At 36.5% G+C, this 21,218-nt stretch overlaps 1 protein-coding gene across 1 annotated transcript; it reads left to right on the top strand.

The window, feature by feature from the left end:
- The first annotated feature begins 3,091 nt into the window (after positions 1-3,091).
- LOC110459765 lies at positions 3,092-18,253 on the top strand. The gene is made up of 14 exons (XM_021512185.1): positions 3,092-3,420; positions 4,704-4,989; positions 5,231-5,512; positions 6,470-7,511; positions 7,908-8,003; positions 8,204-8,412; positions 10,106-10,265; positions 10,676-10,845; positions 11,553-11,705; positions 13,279-13,380; positions 15,111-15,186; positions 16,201-16,353; positions 17,399-17,586; positions 18,066-18,253. The coding sequence occupies exons 1-14, from the start codon at positions 3,401-3,403 to the stop codon at positions 18,201-18,203; spliced, it is 3,075 nt and encodes a 1,024-aa protein (XP_021367860.1). The 5' UTR covers positions 3,092-3,400; the 3' UTR covers positions 18,204-18,253.
- Positions 18,254-21,218: the final 2,965 nt, after the last annotated feature.

The raw sequence follows: 21,218 nt of genomic DNA, 5'->3' as shown, positions 1-21,218 counted from the left end.
GTCTATGGTTTCTCTCGGGGAACTTGGGTTTTCCTCCACCACCAAAACCTGGCAGGTCCTTAATTGACCTCAGCTGTTAATAGGATGTGAAACACAAACTAAACCACAGATAGCGTCATTGGCTGGGAAATCCATTATCCATTTTTGTCCAAAAGAAATACTGTGCTAGGTGATTCGCAAAATTTTAGTGAGTTTACCAGAAACATCAATAAGTTTGGATTGGTTTTATTAGCTCACCTGGCCCAAAGGGCCAAGTGAGCTTATGGCATGGTGCGTCGTCCGTCAGGCGTCCGTCCGGCGTCAACTTTTTACTTTAAACAACCTCTTCTCAATAACCAAGAGGCCCAGGCTGATGATATTTGGCATGTAGCATGCTGGGATGAAGAGCTACCAAGTTTGTTCAAATGAATGACATTGACCCACTTCCAAGGTCACAGGGGTCAACTGTCTTAAAATCTTCGAACAATTTCTTCTCAGTAACCAAAAGGCCCAGGGTACTGATATTGGGCCTGTAGCATGCTGGGATAAAGGGCTACCAAGTTTGTTCAAATGAATGACCTTGAATCTTCAAACGACTTCTCAATAACCAAAAGGCCCAGGGTACCGATATTGGGCCTGTAGCATGCTGGGATGAAGGATTGCCAAGTTTGTTCAAATGAATGACCTTGACCAACTTTCAAGGTCACAGGAGTCAAATGTCTTAAAATCTTCAAACCACTTCTTCTCAATAACTAAACGGCACAGGATACTGAAATTGGACCTGTAGCATGCTGGGATGAAGGGCTACCAAGTTTGCTCAAATAAATGTTCTTGACCCACTTGTTCAACATTCAAGGTCACAGGCGCCATATGTTTAAATCTTTTAATAGGTTCTTATGATTCAAACACTGATTTTCTGCCTGTTGCTGTAATCCACTTATAAGATTAAAAGTGTGAAATTAATACCAGGTGAGCGATGCAGGCCCATTGGGCCTCTTGTTTTGTTTAACAGCTAAGGTAATTTAAGGACCTGTCTCCATGTGTGTGGTGTAAGTATGCATGTGTGCCAGAAACAGCATATCTGATATGCCGACTTCATAGTGCTTTCTCACTGAAATACCATGCCGAAGGCATCCAGCACAGCATTCCGCCCGGTGACATTATACTGACAACGGGTGAAATTGTAGTTGCCATTCCCCTAAATGATGAACGCTAAGCAGAGATAAAGAACTACCATTTTTAAGAGCTTTGGTATGTCCCGGCCTGTGGACAGAACCCATTGCCGCCTTCCTCACCTGGGTGAACGTTCAAAATTAAAGCCAAAAGTGAGGTTTTGCCATAAAAAGATTCCAAATATTGCTATGGTTGCTGTAGAATTATTTTTGGTCGTTTGTGTCCCCAAAAAGAGGGCACAAAAACAAATCTCCAATGCTGCAGGGGGTTCCACATTATTCGCCCTACGGTACATGTGGTGAGCTACGCATGTACCACAAACATCATGTCGGTGGTCAAGCTAAACTACGTGATTGACCACCTCAGACAACATATGAGTGGTCAGCACAAACATCATATCGGTGGTCAGCACAAACATCATATGAGTGATCAGTGGAAACATCATTGTAAAGGGCCATTACTCCGTAAAAATGGTCAGATTGAACAAATAATACCTGGATGCACAATATCATATGGTTAGTTATCATATCTGAAAACTTTAATTTAAATTGGTACAGTACTTTTTGAGAAGTGTCCAGGCAAGCGTTTTTCAAATAAGGGCAATAACTCCCTCAAAAAGGGTGAGAATGAAAATATAATACCTGGGTACGAGGGGTATATTAATTGATAAAGATTTGAATAAGAAATGTTAAAAAAATAACTACGAACAGATTCCTATGTAGCCTATTTATCAGGTTTTGTCCGTCTTCTGTTCACGACATGGCTCCAAGTGCAGTTCATGATTAAACGCATGCTACAAACCACAAGGACATATGTTTACAGTACAACCTTCCCATATCATACAGCGATTTACGTTCCGATTCCATTATCTTACTAGCAACACCTGCTCAGGAATTACAAAACCATTATAAATCACATAGCTTTATCTAAACAAATAGAGCAGGAATTATATATGATAGTTTCAGTTGGGTTTTTTTAAATCTCAATTAGTTGGGGTTAGATTCACTACCTCACATAACTTATCACAACAAAGGTTTTATCACAACAAAGGTTACCTTTTCGTTCGTTTGACGTCAATTCCTTGAACATACTATATCCACTTTTTATATGCCCTAATGACGTCGTTTGTGTTGATGGACCGTTAAAAATCAAATGATAATAAATCTCACAGCAAAGGATGTTTGTATCGGTAATAAAAATACGTTGAACTCGTAATATTTTCCTATAGTCAGACATTTTGACAGAAAGATGGCCAACACCAGACATCTATCTGTCAAAATGTCTAAGTCTGGTGTCGGGGCCTAAATGTCTTCCACATGATGTACGTTCCTGAGTAGACCACTTCAGTAGAAACTGTACTGCATACGTTATCGCCTTAATCTTTCTACTATAAATATGAAAATTACAATGATGGAAACATCACAGAAGTGTACTTTGGATATTTTGTATGGCTGTTGATAAGAATAATGCTGCTGCAATATCGGTAAAGGTAACCAATATGGAATGTATCATTTTCGTACGCTGGACAGGTGTTATCCTTGTCTCACCGAAGGGTTGGCACGGGGGATTCCCCTATTTATAACAAATGTATGATATCACGTCAACAATGTGTTTAGCCTGTAACGCCAACATCACATTGTGTATGTGATTTGATGAACAGTAAGATCAAAAGAATATTTAACAACTTTAAGGTGAGATTGGGAAACTCAACTCTCGGGGAAACATTCTGAGGTTGTCAAACACTCGGGAAAGCTTCGTTCATTGCAACTTCAGAATCTCTCTCCCTCCTCCCGAGGGACTGAACAATTATATAAATCTTTCACATGGCCCCCTACAAATAAATTCATACAACAAGATATACACAGCATGGAAGCATGCAGTACTATTTTAAAATAATGTCCTTAATAAATGAATAGAAATAAACACATAATAACAATCGAATCAGAAATGTTATTTAGCATGTAATATTCATAATTTATTTAATTATCTTTAATAGGAATTGATCATGTTATCAATATCTATATAACGATTTTGATAGGAACAGCGAGATTTAACTTGCAACATTCCTTGCAAAGAAATTGTTTGAAACACACTTGAAAATAATCTTTTGCGATTGCTATATTAGAAGATTCAAGTATACAAAGGTTATTCACATAACTGTCAAACATCTCGGTCAAGATCACGCGCAGAGAGATAACATAAAAATGGGAACCATGAGTAGTGACACTGCCGACTGATAAGGAACAAAATGGAACTCCCATACTACAGGTAAATGATACAACATATTCTGCCTGGCAATTATTCACGTGGTTTATTCAAAATAATGACATATGTCTTACAATAATGATATATTAATTGCAGGCTGTATAAAATTAGACATTAGATTAATACAATTGATGAATGCTCACAATGTTCATTGGAAAAATACACTATATCTATGAATAATGGTTTCACCATATGATCTGTGTGCTGTGAATGGTGTCAGCAGTGCGAATCACGTTTATTATGAAGTCGCAATCGCTTTTTCAAAGTATTTTCAAATATGACAAAGGGTCTTTATAGTTAACACCAGCGCCTTATTCAAATGTGAATTGATTTGTCAAAAATAAAAAATGATTGGGGCACATTCTTTTTCATTACATGTTGTCTCAATGTATACAGATCAAAAAATAAAACCTGTTACCATACTGCCATACATGTGCTGTGTTTTGGATATGGATCGATGGGGACGGGAGATAGGGATAGTTGCCAAAGGTGTATTTTATACTCCTTCAAATTCCAGTTATGGAAATAAAGCTGTCATCTTTGACAATCTTTTTAAATGCTATTATTTTCCCTCATTTTTGTATAATTTACGGGACTTCTTTCGATTACTCTTTCTTTGCTGAATTTGGTACACGGTAAAGAAACAAAGAATCAATATGATCATCTCATCTTTTCTATTTGCATAATTTTATATACTTCTATAAAATAACGTTTAAAACTTATGTTAACGACTTGTTAAGATGTTAAGATAATCATGCCCTGAGCTGGAAAACTGGACGTGATTATTCAACATCTTAAATCACTGTTTCTTCTAAATAGATATTTTTCTTATAACTCATAAAATATCAAACGGAAATTGATCATATGTATTCGTGATTTCTTTCGTACAAAATAGAATAAGGATCACCGTTACACTACTAAAAACTGTTAATACATGTATTCATTGACACATTTGTTTCCAGCATTTCTATAGCTTTCATAATGTTTGTTTTAAATGAGGATACAATAGAAAAACGTTTTGTTGTTCTTTATGTAAAGATGCATCGGGGCCATCCTGGCTTTGGACCCTAGACCTCTGATATTCATATTTTCGATCTAAACAAATGAACTACGGGGTCAACAAGTGTACCCTATCTCGCTTCAGTCATACACTGTATCCTAAACGAAATGAAGGGTAGATTATTGAATTAACAAAAAAACCTTAAGATCTCTACTTCTTTACTGGGAAAGGGATCCTTATTATTATTTGATGTATTACACATACTCACATTCAATTGAATTCACAGTATGTTGGTCCTGATCTACGCTGGTCTGTCAGCAATTGTGATTGGTCAAACGGAAGCAAATAGAAAGGTTTCTTGCACATTTGAAGGACTAAAAACCTTCATTGCAATTGGTTATCATCTTACTGAACACAACCATTCTGATCCGTCGACACTGCTCGATAAAATGATCAGGGTGATGCTGTTACGAATGAACTGTGAGAAGCGATACAAGGCCATGCTTTTCAGGAAAATGCATGAACATCATGGTGAACACTGGATAAACACCCTCCCAGCAGCATATGACGAGGTAAGAATTTGATGTTCATAATTTTTTTATTCTGAATCTAGATTTAAACAAAGAAAGTAAATATTATTGTACACTTTTCTCTTTTATATGAAAAACTTCATGATATGCTGTGGTTGTTTAAACCTCCCTAATGTGTAAAACTTTGGGAAAATGCACTGCAATTTACTTAACTGTCATCATCATTATTCATGTTATGTCAATGTTCTTGGCATACTTTTACTTCAGCTTTTTGTTCTTACAGTACTTAAACAAATCACATGTCAAGAAATTCGTCACGAAAATAACAAGATCAGATGCAGTTACCGCAACAACGCTTAATGCAATGGCTGCCACGATTTTGAAGGTGGCTATCAATTTTGAATGCTTTGTAAGCCGTACACTCTTCGAACCATCTGAAGATTTCACCAACGATTTCCTCTTAGAAAATAATTATGAGCACACCCTGAAGATGATAAATCAGCACTACGTTCGTCATATGAATAGTGACAAAATGGACAGAATGAGTTACGTTAATCGATTACAGGTATGCTATAATTATTAATAAAATGAAATAGCTGGTATTTGTATATGCATTTGAATATTTGAGACTAGGATTTTAATTCGTTTGACCTATTGTATCATTGTCGAGTTCTTAATGGATGGAATGGCTATATGATAATAGACATTTGTTTTTTGTTTGGTTAAGTTTCACTTACAAAAGTTATCAATAGGTTCTACCTTGTGTTCTATTTCTGAAATAGTGTTTGCTTATGTATTTCTATAAATAATTCTACTATTTGTTTGTTTGTTTGTTTGATTTTGTTTAACGTCCTATTAACAGCTAAGGTCATTTAAGGACGGCCTCCCCTGTGTGCAAGATGTATGCGTGTAGTGTATGTGTGTGTATTTTGGGAGGCTGCGATATGTTCGTGTTTGTCTCCTTGTGATAGCGCGGAACTGATGCCGACTTTATAGTGCTACCTCACTGAAACATACTGCCGAAGACACCCAGCAGGACGCCCCACCCGGTCACATTATACTGACAACGGGCGAACCAGTCGTCCCACTCCTAATTTGCTGAGCGTTAAGCAGGAGTAGAAACTACCATTTTTAAAGACTTTGGTATGTCTCGGCCAGGGGACAGAACCCAAAGCCTTCCTCACAGGGGCGAACGCTCAACAAATGGCCAAAAGTGAGGCATTGTCAAGGGAGACATTAGGAAGAAGAAAGTTATTTAGAAAGGAGAGAAGAGATAAGGTCCCAAATTTAGTCGCCTCTTACGATCATGCAATTGGGGGCAGCAGGTACAATTCTTACGCCCTACCTGCAAGGACATAATAATTCTACTAATAAAATAGTTCATTGAATACATTCTGAAGCATATCTCTAACGGTACAAGTTGTATGCTTTATTATAAAATGATAGGTGGAGCTCTTGATGCATAAAATGTCCCATCAACATGAAATTAAGCTAAGATGTGAACTGTTTATCGTATTCACAGTGCCTGAACGTCAAAACGGCATTAGGGGATATACAAAGAGAACTGAAATCCCATGGTCACGATCAACATATTCACCATAGTGCTGGTCATAACCAAGGCAACGTTCAACCTCATCACATTGACCTCCATGGCAAAGAGAACGACCATGTACGGGACGTGGCGCCAGTACTCATACATCCAGATGATAAAGGAAACCATTTAAACAAGTTCAAAAGAAGCTACAATGTGATACATAATGAAGAATATGCTGCTTCCAGGAATAAAACAGACACAAGTTTTACAAAGAGTATTCAGGATCCTGATATGAATTCAAATATAGAAAGCGTAGTGTTTAAACCAGTAATCACACATTATACGAACGTGAAAAATAGTGAAAACGATGGAAGTCACCAGTATAACGCAGGCAAAAATAAGCAATTAAGAGCAGCGCATCACGTTCATAACGCCAGCAACACAAACATCAACACTGTAAAGGAATACGATACCACGGATTTTCATAATAACGATACACATGACGACAGGAAATATAGTCATTATCAAGGAACTAGAGGTAGCATGCACAACAACAGTAATAGTAATAAAGACACCGTAAAACACAAACACGTCCATCACGAACGTCATCCAACGCACAGCAGACAACACACACATACACAACCCTCAGATGCACAAACTATTCAGGCAACAGCTGCGCATGTGACTGTTGGACATAATCAGGCTCATAATCACAATCAGCAATCTAATCAAGCCGGACGACCGCCTAATCAACAGCAAATGTTGTCAACACACAAAACCCTAACGCCACGATCAACATCATATGAAAGATCAACGCCAACTCAAAAATCAACTCCAGCTCCACAAGCAACACTAAACCAACAACCACCACCGGATCACCCAATGCGACCAGAGGAACGACCACCATCGGAAAACCACATAAACTGTTTGAGTACAGAGAACAGGTGGTCAAAACCAAGACATCTTCATCCACTACAGAGAGAACATATTGACAGTTTTTACGCAAATATAGCACTTGCAATGATCAAAGGTAACATTTTATTTTCATTTTCAAACCTATTCTGGAAGACCCTTCTTTATTTACTGGTATTTTTCTCTAAACAATATTTCAAAACGACCATTGTTCTTAATATATAGTGTGTTATATTCAATATTGTAGTTTTGGTAACTTACATTTTGTTTGGGTGTTTCTGTTCCGATAATATTGGTGATTTTTGAAATATTTTAATTCGTTTCATTCGCTTTATTGTATAACGATCTTGACATTGATTTCTATTTTTATCGTTTCGTAATTGTTTTGCTTTCTATTATTTCTCTCTTGGACAAATTTAACCTCGCAACTGTCAACAAGTTCGGCGCGTTTAATTTGTCAAATAGCCCTTTTGTTTAATTTCTTTGTACATTCAGTGGTAATTTTTTGTTTCAGGTTATAAACTCCAAGATAACGATTTACCTTGTCCTGGAGCCTTTCTTCATGATATGTTCGATAAATATGGAGAGAAAGGTCTGCTGAACTCAGCTGGTAAGGGCACTACAAAATTAAATACTGTAATTAATTATGTTTTGCAATTATGACATTCGGAATTTTAAAACTTTGTAGACAAAAACAATAACAATTATTAGGACGCATTCGTCCATTACTTGTGCGACACAAAATAACACGGCAAACTATTATTCACATTTAATGAAAAGGGCATAACTGTATTACACATTTATCTACAGGATTAAAAAGAATTATGGCTGTTAAAAAGCCATTGTCAGGTCATTTGGAGCATGCGCATAACAGTCAAAAACACGATCACCATGAGAACGTAGTGCACGCGCATAAGCACGATTCTCAAATCAACACAACATGCGAGGTTAAGAGGAGACGAATTACAGAAGGCTACAAACAATTTGTGAACGTGGAAGCAATAGCTCCAAAAGTCATGGTAATATTTCACATTTTATGATAATCAAAATCAACTGCTTTTGAACTTCACCGGTCTGAATGCTCAGCACACAATATATAATATAGGTCAACCAACAAAAATAAACAAAACATCTGATGCATAGTTAGCACGTATTTACTTTTGAATTTATATATCCATCATAGTACAATCATCAATCGTGACAGTTAAAACTATCATCATATGGACTGATTGGTATTTAGCAAAACAAATAGTTTGGTTTTATAGTGTTAAATGTCTTATCAACAGCTGAGGTCATTTAAGGACGTGTCCTGCGTGCAATGTATATATGCGTGTATGATTGTATGTGTGCTGGATGCAGGGTATGTTGGTTTAATTGCCTCCTTGTGCTGACTTTATAGTGCTATCTCACTAAAATACCATGCTGAAGACATCCAGCATAGCATTCCGCCCTGTCACATCATAGTGACAACGGGTGAACCAGTTGTTGCCATTACCCTAAATGCTGAACGCTAATAATGGAATAACTACAATTTTTAAAGACTTTCCTATGTCCTGGCATGGGGTCAGAACCCACTGCCTTCCTCACCTGGGCGATCGTTTAACATTAAAGCCGAAAGTGAGGTATTGTAACGCAAGTCGCTAGGAAGCACAAAACAATCAGAAACATAGATAAATATAAAGATATATTTCAATGGGTGCAGCAGATTCATTTTTGTCGTTTTTTTGTGTACCCAAGAACAGGGTACGAACGCAAAACCCCAATTATGCAGGGGTTTTCCACATCGCTTCTTACGTCCATGCGGTGGGTAACAGCAGGTGTAATATTTTCTCAATCCCCGACCTGCAGGGGTGTAAAAGAAAACAAATCCGTCCTAAAAAGAGCTACTGTATAACATGAAACGTTCGCTGTGTATAAACTAATCATACGTGGTTTCCATGGATGCTGCAGAACTTCGAAATTAAATACAACACATTTAGTTTAAATAGATGACTACCGTTTGTTTTTTATTTTGTAGCCGTGCAAGTTTATACCACGAAACGGCATAAAACCTCAACAGATATTTCGTGTTATGCAGCATCGCAACAATGACATCATACGGTACTTTGTTACAGCTGTAGGCGACTCAGTGCGTACGTAGGCATGATCGTACCTACCGGAAAGATTGTAATGGATACCAATTTGTCTGGGATCGCTTTTTTAATTTTTATTATACCGATCAGTAATGAAGACAACCATGTACCTATCATCTGGGCTCTGTTCCTATGCTAAAATGGTAGTTGGTAGTCCCTGCTTAGCGTTCGGCAATTAGGGATATGGCAGTAACTGGCTCACCCGTTGTCAGTATGCTATGATATGACATCGTGGAATGTTATACTAGGTGCTTCGGAATGGTGTTTCAGTGAGATAGTACTATAAAATGGTCATCACAAGGAGGCAATTACACCAATTTACCCTGCTTCAAGCATACACACATGTACGTATACATTTCAGACATCAAGGCATATTCTTGAATTATCTCAGCTGTTGATATGACGTTTAAGTTTATAAAACCAATCATTTAGTCTAACCTGTTTTAGGTATTTCCCTGTATTACAGAATATGTCTTTTCAAGAAACTGCCATGCATGCTGTTAGAAATATTAAGAATCTTGCGTTTTGATGCTTAAATAAATCATAATGTTTAAATGAAATAAAACCCTTTATTCTACAGCCATGCTTGAGCAAGGACGATCTGAAAACCATGTTCCACGTGAAAGGTGGCATAACCATGACGACATTTCTTGATATGTGTCCAGTCATACTTCAACAGCTGGTCAGTGACGCATGCGCGAATAAGTCTACAATTGTACAACAAACAACACCCCTTGAAAGTAGGTCAATGAAATAAACAAACCGACGCTAGTGACCTTAAACCACAACAGCACCACGCTTACAATTGTTGAACATTAATATAAACAACTATTCAAGGAATATCAGATACATGAACAATTGCATCGACGTGATTTACAAAATTAAATAGATTATAATTACCTTGGACAATCGCCATCGGAAATATACCAAAGGCATTATAATCTCGATAACTTGACCATTTTTTGTATTATTCTGTTAATTTTCCTTGTTTTACAGAGAAATTATTATATGCATCGTTTTCAGCGGCAAACATAATTATGAAAAAAATACTCAATATCACTCTATGACACTTCAGTTAGTACTAGATAAACATACACTAATTAATATCATTGTGACATTGTAGTGTAACATTGTTTACTTGTCTCTTTAGAATACGGATTGAGTACACTCTGTGTGTTCATCATTAGCCTGTGCTCCTTCGCCGGAGCCGTGTTCGTCAAGTGTGCTCACAGTGTTAACCGGGTCTACGTCATGGCTGGTCTCTTAGCTCTCTCTGTTGGCTGTCTTCTTGGTGATGCAATTATCCATCTCTTACCACATGTGAGTGACACATAACTGTATACGCACAGTCAAACTTTCGCCCTTCGCCGTTAACATCCATATTCGCATAGTTTTAATTTCGCCATCCACATATACTTCCTTTTATATTATGTTGTTTGCTAATATTCGCTGTTATGATAAATTCGCCCTCTTTTCGGAAAATTAAACTGCACGGAAAATACAGTATCTGATGACTTTAAACATATGACCCTACGTAGTGGAGTTATTGTGATTGACAAAATACTAAAGAAATCCTTTGTTTTTTGTTAAATTGAAAAATGAATTTGAGATGATTTGTTAGATGTAAATAATTTTTTTACGTATGACATTTCTACAAATGGAAACAATGAAATTATTATTAAGCTAAACGTGTCGTTTTCTCTTAATTTATACAAAGAACTATTACATGTTAATTTCACAATTGTCCCAATATAACTATTTCTTCCATATCTCAATTTTTGTGATGAGGTAAAGATTTTTCTGGCGAATTAAAATGTTTGACTCTTCGGTATCCTTCTTTAGGTATTTTATCTGTTACGAAACATTGTGTAGGTATTTTTATTGATGACACTTTTACCTTTTAACTTTTAGTGCCTCCCCGTTTACTGATGTTATGTTGCGTTTTGTGCATTCTTGCCACGTCATGTAATAATAAAGAAATTAATATTTTAAAAACATTTTATTACTTTTTCGCTTCTATGTGATAGGTTCTTGCTCAAGGTCACCATGGAGACCACGACGACTCAAACACTGTGTACAAGATGTGCGGAGCATTGATAAGCGTGTACAGTTTCTTCCTTATGGAACTCTTCTTTCGACATTCTCACAACCATAAAAACGATGCTGACATGGACATTGAGGTATGATATTTAAGTTGCTGCGTATCAATTCTATCTTTTTTCATAAATATGGTTTGTTTTGCATGTATGATATCCTGGACCATCCCATATCCGTCCGCCACACGCCATATCTACCCAGCACGCGCTATATCCGTTCGACTTCCAGTTCATCACTTTTCAGAAAAAACACATCTCAAACTTCATGTGTACACAGGAAATAATCACCTGTATTTGCGATTTTGTTAATTGTGTTTTACGGTAGAATGTGATTATACTTAAGCTAATGAAATATATTTCCTATGTATGTTTTGTTTGTTATTGCTAATAATATTGGTGTTATAGATATATGATAAAGAGGTTAAACATCTATAATACATTTGACTATTAGCAACATTATATAGAGAATAATACATGCCTTTTTCCATATCAAACCCAGTATCAACCCGAGACTGCAACATCAGCCCAAGGGCCGAAGGCCTGAGGGCTGATATTGGTCGAGGGTTGATACTTGGTGTGATATGGAAAAAGGCGTGTTTTATTCTGTTTATTACATACTTACTAATAAAAACTACTATCTTATGATCTGTTTTTCTTTTTGAAATATTGAAAAACTTTTTTGTTTGTTTGTTTGTTTGATTTTGTTTAACGTCCTATTAACAGCTAAGGTCATTTAAGAACGGCCTCCCCTGTGTGCAAGATGCATGCGTGTAGTGTATGTGTGTGTATTTTGGGAGGCTGCGATATGTTCGTGTTTGTCTTCTTGTAATAGCGCGGAACTGATGCCGACTTTATAGTGCTACCTCACTGAAACATACTGCCGAAGACACCCAGCAGGACGCCCCACCCGGTCACATTATACTGACAACGGGCGAACCAGTCGTCCCACTCCTAATTTGCTGAGCGTTAAGCAGGAGTAGAAACTACCATTTTTAAAGACTTTGGTATGTCTCGGCCAGGGGACAGAACCCAAAGCCTTCCTCACAGGGGCGAACGCTCAACAAATGGCCAAAAGTGAGGCATTGTCAAGGGAGACATTAGGAAGAAGAAAGTTATTTAGAAAGGAGAGAAGAGATAAGGTCCCAAATTTAGTCGCCTCTTACGATCATGCAATTGGGGGCAGCAGGTACAATTCTTACGCCCTACCTGCAGGGCATTATTGAAAAACGAAAAATAATTCCAAAAGGGGTGTGATATGGGTTTTGCGGGCTGATACGGGTTTTGGGGTGTGATACGGCGGGGGCTGATACGGGTTTTGGGGTGTGATACGGCGAGGGCTGATATGGGTTAGAGCAAATGTGTCGTATCGCATATACAAAAAACCCGTATTTATTAGTAAGTATGTAATAAATATTATTAGAGGCGCGCGTACGTAATCTAGCCACAAATAATAATGCTTCCTAATGGTACAGTCTTTTTTGTCAAACATGAGTGACCCAATAATTTGTCCTTTTTTGTTTAATTAGTTACTTAAGATAGGACGAAGCTGGAGATGTTAAAGAGGCTTTTCTATATTCCTAACATCGTTTCCCCTCAACTTTGTGCCTGCTACTCCATACAATACAAATTATTTTATCTTTGTCACATTTAATGATAGATATCTAGAGATACACAGTCTTGTACTTCAACAACGTCTGCAGTCAGTGACATTCAGCTGATAGACATGAGAAAGAACAACCTAAGGACGCCGAAGACAGAGGTGACTGTTTTTTTCTTATTTGTTCTCGTATAATACTTCCCCTGCAGATTTATGAATCCGGGACAATTAACTTCACTAATCTAACCCTCTGACTCTTCTTAAGGGACGACAACTATGGAACTCACGTAACAAAAGTGTCTTTAATGTCCTTAACTAAGTCAAGTTTGAAATACTAAACACTGCCGCCATTGTAACATATACGTCCTCTTTTCACTTTCTTTTTCTTCTTCAATAGGGGCCGCGGTGGCCGGGTAGTTAAAGGATTTTCGCCACGATTTTCCATAATTTCATATTTTACGGTCATTTGATGCAATAATACGTGTAGTGACTGAAACCCCGTCTCTCTCGGTACTCAGATGATAGACAGGCCAGATGACGCCTCATTTATATCAGCCTAGTGAATATTCATATTTTGAACTCGGTACGAGGTCACATGAGCTTTGACGTCACAGTGGCACGACTTATACAATACTCAATACGTGTACCCATTCTAACACGCTGCCTTTACATTTTTATATATTATCTGCAAAACTGTGTAAGTTTTGTGACAATAGTCATTTTGTGTAATAGTGACAAAGAGTCTGAACATATTTCATTATTTTCTGTTTCATCTCAAGCCAGACCGACGGCAGTAGCTTAAGCTGTAAAAATAGATGCACTATTTGGTAATCGGCAGGAAAAAGATACGTTGCCAACAACACCTGCTGCTGTAACTTTTTCTTCGAATTTAGAGCCGCCCGTATATAAAAGTTTATGTGATGTAAATCCAGAGATGAACTCAGAAAAAGGGCTTTGTATTGAACCGGGAGAGTGCGAAATTTTTCATCATTGTGTAATTCTAAACTTACCTATGGCAGTCGAAATGTCCATGATGGAATATCTGGAATTATAGCAGTATTGATAGATGAGAGGTCTAAATCGGAGTGTCCAAGTAGTGTTTTGAAGTCGTATCCAAAAGACAGGATCAATTCCTCATTTCGTTCGAAAAGTTGTGTATATTTTGGATAGAATACTGCCTGAAAAGCTGGGGTTACCGGATTTCATTTCAACTCGTATGCAAACTGTAGAGAAAGTTTGTGCTTTGTTAATATAGTGATATGGTTCATCAGCTTCAACACAGAGGCTTGCGGCTGGTGATGTACCAAAAGCACATAAAACCAGTCGCAGCCCCTAATGGTTAACTAGATCGAGCATCTGCAAGAACGATTTGCAAGTTGATCCAAATACAATGGAACAATAATAAAGTTTTGGTCGAATTAGCGAACAATATAGCCTCATCAGGACGTCCGCGTCAGCATACCGATCTGGTTGGGATAATATCTTTTCAATATTTAAAATGGGGTAAAAAAGTCCAAGAATTTTTGTTCACTGACTCTATGTTTAGATGCATGTTTAGTGTCGTGCATAGCCATTTATTCATTTAGCATGTATAGGTCATGAAATATCTATAATGTACCTCTGACATTGACAATATAAAGCTGGCATGATTATAATTTCTGGGGGAAATAGCTAAAACAGTATTTAGTATAAGGCACAGTCGCTAAGTATAAATTTAACAGCCAAAAAACACTAATTACAATTTCTGTGGAAATAGGAAAAAATATATAGTCAGGCATATGTCTGGGTTTGCATGACAACAACTTCAAAACCAGTTATAATGAATTATCAATGACATCGAAGCAAATTGAATTTTATGATTTTATAATTAAATTAAATGAAATCTGTTTCAGAACAAAACCCGTGTCTGGCAGAAGGTGTCAACGAACAGTGCAGATGCTCAACCGGAAGAGGAAACAAAACAGCAAAGTACTATCATTTTTGCTGCTTATATTCGATTACAAATAAATGGTGTACACAGTTAAGTATCAAAGGAAGCTGTTAAAAACGCAGTGCCGATGGCAATACTTTACGATTCCTTTGGAACTAATCAGTGTTACTAACGTCAAACAAATGTAGAATCCATGTCAAAAGTGTTCCGAAACGTATGTAGGAATGCCCTATAAGCCTATAAAACCCTGTAACACGTTACAAATTTATGGTTTTTCGCTACAACAGTTAATTTTGTTTCAAAAAAAGTTTTCATTGCAAACCATGCTTTTTGTATATTTTCCTGTTTCTTAAATTCAACGTCATAATAACCATATTTATATGTTGTATCCTAAAATTATTGTATTTCGAGAAATACTTGCATCTCAATTATCACCGGGAACTAGAAGAGGAGACGCCACACTCTCCTCAGCATTATATACCTTTACGTTTATCAGGTGGTCACATCACTTCAGAACTGTATCTTAGATGTGACTGCTCTGATTCGTAACATTTCTTTTCCTCCATTGCTTATCAGTCACCTGCTGTACATAACGTTGCCTTAGTTACTAAATTTCCTATTTTTAGGTACAATAACGGTGTGTGTTACGTTCATTTTTCATAAAAGATACAAGTTGGTAGAATCTGCTGTTGGATTTCTTTGTCAACAAGATTTGCCGTAACTTTGAAAGCAACAGTAATGTCTTTAAAGCAGTTGCACGTTTCATAATATACACACTTTGCTAATTAACTTTAAAGTTACCGGAACTAATCTAAATATTTGAAATTCATAAAATAAAGTTTTTTTATGCACTTCCTCCTCGGTATCAAGGGTGGTTAAACCTTTTTGGATTTCCAATTTTATCATCCAATTGGCTTAACTAGCATCACCGATGAGTCCCAGGAAGACGAAATAGCTGTTATTTTGACATTCTGTATCTGTGACTAAATTTTAAAGGTGTAATGTCCTGTGTGTGCGTTACGTTAATTCCTTAAATGAGTGCATGCTTATAGGTTCTGGTTCCTTGAAATGGATGGTTCTGATTGGCGAAATGGTGCACAATTTTGCAGACGGCATGGCTATAGGCGCATCGTTCGCAGAGAGTTTGACAGAAGGTCTGTCGACATCTCTCGCCGTTTTTTGTCATGAGCTTCCTCATGAACTAGGTAAGAGTGTTTGTATTAAATACTTACCCGGTGTATAATGATTCTGCTAATTAGAGACTATTACGATCATATTGCAATCTAAACGGGAACGAAGCAGCATGGTTGTCTTTCAGTTTTGACATCATAATTAGAACTGATTAATTACTGTGGAGCCTTTTCTTTGGCCAGCTCAAAAGCAATTTTCCTTTTTGTTTGTTTTTGATTTTCATATACAACAATTATGAAACAAGGTATTATAACGTATATATATCACTCTTGTTGGTCCGGGTATTAGCGCGCCAACATGCTTACATGTTTTGTTTTTATTTTGTACCTTTTTAATTTATGCAAGTCCACAAATATTTCATCTTCATAGAGTTAACTTTCAGATGCGACGATTGTCTTCATCAACTAAAATCATAATTATTTCATTTGTTTGCTTAATATGCGCATATAATGTATGTCCTCCTTGAGATTATTATTTGCTCAAACAATACAATTTATTGTCATACTGCAAAGAAAGATGTCGCACGGTGATTGGTCGAATTGCCAAGGTACCTGAAGCTATGTTAGTATCCTTGCCAGGGTACATAAGAGCATGCGCGCCTGTTGTAAGGGAGATAACTCGAAGATTCGAATCAAACGTTCGTCTGTTAATGTCAACAATCAACAATATGGAGAAACGTTTTTCAAAAATCAATCGTAACGAGTTGTTAAGGAACTGAGTTGTTGTTTAATGTTGTTTCAAAACCATATTGTTGACTTATTACAATTTAAAAATTTATTAAATTGTTGGAATAATACAAAAAAAAAATCTGTTTTCCCGTACTACCTCCCTACACAGTATCTGTTTTCAATAGCTTTGCAGTATGACAAATTCGTTATACAGGTCTTTGGCAGGGTACATGGTCTCATGTTCGCTGTCAGGACCTTATGTACCCTTTGCCTTCAGCTCAGGGTACATAAGGGCCTGACAGCGAACATGAGACCATGTACCTTGCCAAAGACCTGTATAACTAATATTGTAAAAGTAAAAATGTTCATAACTGTGATACTGTTCATCCAGGAGACTTCGCAGTTCTATTATCTACTGGGATGTCAGTCAAGAAAGCCCTTTTACTTAACTTTGCCTCAAGTCTGACAGCGTTCATTGGCCTGTACATAGGCGTCGCCATAGGCTCGAATGACGAGGCTCGCCTATGGATACTCTCTTTTGGGGCTGGCATGTTTGTCTATATTGCACTCGCAACATTGGTACGTAATTGCATAAACAAGTAATCCACATAAAATGAACAGTGTAGCACCGATCATTAGTTGTTTTTCTCCTATGTTTCTTATGCAGATTTCTGTTATTAATTTGTTCGTTGTTTGCATTTTTGCAAAAAAATACATATTTTCAAAAGTATCATTCGAAAAATACGTTAGGTTTATTATAAGCAAAAAGAAAGTATTTTTGGGGGTTTTCAAGGGTTAATGTTTGGAATGGGACTTATTCAATAGACATCTATATCGTAACGAAGCACCTTCTTACAAACTTGCCGAGAAGAAAATGCTATTCAAATCGTATTTAGATACTTCAGCGTTGATAGGATACCAAATCATTTGATAAATTAATGTTGTCGAATCACTTATATATTAATCAGCGTCCCATTAAATAATTCATGAAATTGTAGGATGATTTTAAAACATGCCAATATTTTCCATAAATACATGACGGTACCTTTATTTTTCAGATGCCGGAGCTGGTCGGTTATTTCAATTGCTATACAAACATCAAAATGTTTCTGTCACTAAATTTTGGACTTCTTCTTGGATTTCTTTTTATGTTGCTATTAGCAGTCTTTGAGGATGACATAAGACTAATATTGTAATGGGTTTGGTAATGACAGAAACAGGTATTGACATGTCGACATAAGACTTTATTTTGTTTTTAACATGTAACATTTAATCAGCGTCCCATTAAATAATTCATGAAATTGTAGGATGATTTTAAAACATGCCAATATTTTCCATAAATACATGACGGTACCTTTATTTTTCAGATGCCGGAGCTGGTCGGTTATTTCAATTGCTATACAAACATCAAAATGTTTCTGTCACTAAATTTTGGACTTCTTCTTGGATTTCTGTTTATGTTGCTATTAGCAGTCTTTGAGGATGACATAAGACTAATATTGTAATGGGTTTGGTAATGACAGAAACAGGTATTGACATGTCGACATAAGACTTTATTTTGTTTTTAACATGTTACTTCTTCAAACCAATGATTTTCGGTTTCCAATTGGCTGCAAAGCAGTGAATGCTATGCAAAGTTAAGTCGTTGTTCTGTGATTTTATCAACATCAAAAAGTATGAACACTGACTTATTAATATCAAAAAGTTATTGTCGCAAGCACGATGTATATTGACACCATATGACGTCAAGCAAGTTATATTCCTCTGGAAAAAGGATTTCCAGGAAATCAGTGCACGGAAAAAACTAAAGAATCCCTTTGTTAGGGAAAGAGTAAATAATCAAGGAACGATCCTACAAATCTGAAAAACTAAATCAGTACAATGTATGTGTGTATATAATTAACACCATGAGTGTATAATTACGTTTAGTTGGTATGTGTGTTTGTAGATGTGAATTTCGGATTAAGTAGAATAATGCTTATACTGGTATGATGAGCGAGTGTATATGTTTGTATAAAGTTGATGCTAATATTGGTGTAATTTGTGTTTCGATATATACATATATAATAAAATATATGTGTATGTGTAATGTTTTGATGTTATGCGCAATTACAATTAAAGTGAAACGTTTGTCTGTATATATGCTGAAAGTATAATGTTTTGTTGTATAAAGCTTTTACATTATATTTTTTGTAACATTTCCGTTCAATATGTTATCATGATACTCTTCATGTCTGTATTATTCATTAAAGCAACATCAACGTGGTTCATGATATACCTTGTTTTGTTTTCATTATTTTATGCAATCGTAAAAACCAATGGTGTTGTTGAGTTTATTACATTTCCACCTGTTAAGTTTCAGGAATTATCTATTTAATAAAAACTTATATCTTCATTGTAGTGAAGATACACGAAATGTTACATGCATCACTTTGAGCATAGTCCAATCAGAATGGTACTTTTTAATCACTGCGTTGATTTTCAGTTTTATGTTCATATTATGTGACGGCACACCAAGTGATAATATTTGGACACCTTTGCATCATACAGTATGTTTTGTTTTGAAATCTTACCACATCATAGCATCAAATGGCAGAATTACGTTGAATAAACCAATTTAAATGCCCCCCTACCTTGGTGTCAAGCGTGACGTCATTATAATTTGGCGTCAGTCAGTACGCACATAATTCCCAAGTTTTGGTTTGCAAAATATCACTATTTATGACTATAAATCATTCAAAAGAACATGTTAATAAATTTTAAAACATTTGACCCCTGTGACCTTGAAAGTCATTATGTTTATAGCCCTTCATCTCATCATGCAACTTGTGAAATATCACCACCCTAGACCTCTTGTTTAATGAGATTAGGTCATTTAATGGTTTATATATATCAAAGGCTCAAATATACCCTTTTTTAGGTAGCAGTATACAGTATAAATGGCCCGACTCTGATAAACAAGGCAAATGTCGAGGAATGTAAACACAGCGGATTTACCCTACACAACACATGTATACATGTATATATATTTGTAAACTGCATTACATTTACAATACATATAAAGTACTGAGAAGTGTATAAACCTCTTTTTTCTATGTATGTCACTTGTGTGAAAACCATGGTTACCACATCAAAAATTACCAAAAAATGCCAAAAATTGCTATTTTTAACTCAAAATTTGACTCCCGCAACTAGTATTTTTTTCCTAAGCTCTGTCTAGAATTAAAGATTACCTACCTGGTTGCAGAATTATCTGGGTTCCAGTAAAGTTGTAAAACTCGATTTTTTGCAATTTTGCGTCGTGTGCTGTTGTCAAAATTTTACCTCCTGTAAAGCTAGCTTTTCATGTGTACGCACCCTTTCGGATTATGGCAAATTTTTTATTCTCGAACCAAAAAAATCTTCTTTCTTTTTTACAAATGTTAAGCTCACATAGCCCACTTCATCATGCTCATACCAATTCTAGTACAGTTTTATTTTTATATTTTTTTTACATATCATTATACAGGGGTTAGCCATTTAACAAAAATATCAACCATGGCAAAACCCTCTACTGTATACTGCTACCTTAGCATATCTTCAAAATGCTTGTCCACTCCCTCTGGCTGATGAATGGGGATGTGTCGCATCTATTGCTTGATTGGCTGTGCAGTGACCATGTCTATTTTGTGTTTTACTTTATCCGTGCGCCAAAATTCAGGGTTTGTTGCATGGACTATAGTATTGTATTTAAACAGCAGTTTTCCACGCTTTCCTCAATTCCTCAGCAGATACATGGATCTTGGATTTTCTACTAACTGTTTGACGTCTTTTCGCAAGGCATTGTTCTGATTCCTGGTCTTGCTGTACAACCTCAATCTTCGGTACCGTAGCCACACACGTACCAGGTTAAATCGTCGGTGGTTTATTGGCGGTGGTCATTATACGTACTGAAACAGTTTTTCCATACTTAACCAGATACCTTGCTATGGTTGCAGGATTGTTTTCCCGATGCTTCTCTCATAAGGTCTGTGGTTGGCTCCTGGATACCTTCAGGCACTACGACACGCCCTGGTATGATCAATTCATTGCGCGCTGGAACACAATCATGCATTTATGTTTTATTAACTTCGCGACAATCAGAATCCCTATCCCTATCCTGGAATATGCTCTCTCCGCAAGATCTCTCTTAAATTTAAGCCAATATTCTTCTTTGCCTAGTTTGGAACACG

The sequence above is a fragment of the Mizuhopecten yessoensis genome, unplaced genomic scaffold (assembly GCF_002113885.1).
Source record: "Mizuhopecten yessoensis strain PY_sf001 unplaced genomic scaffold, ASM211388v2 scaffold10209, whole genome shotgun sequence".
Taxonomy (NCBI): Eukaryota; Metazoa; Mollusca; class Bivalvia; order Pectinida; family Pectinidae; genus Mizuhopecten; species Mizuhopecten yessoensis.
The sequence above is the reverse complement of the archived record's forward strand: the minus strand, read 5'-3'. Positions and strand labels throughout refer to the sequence as shown.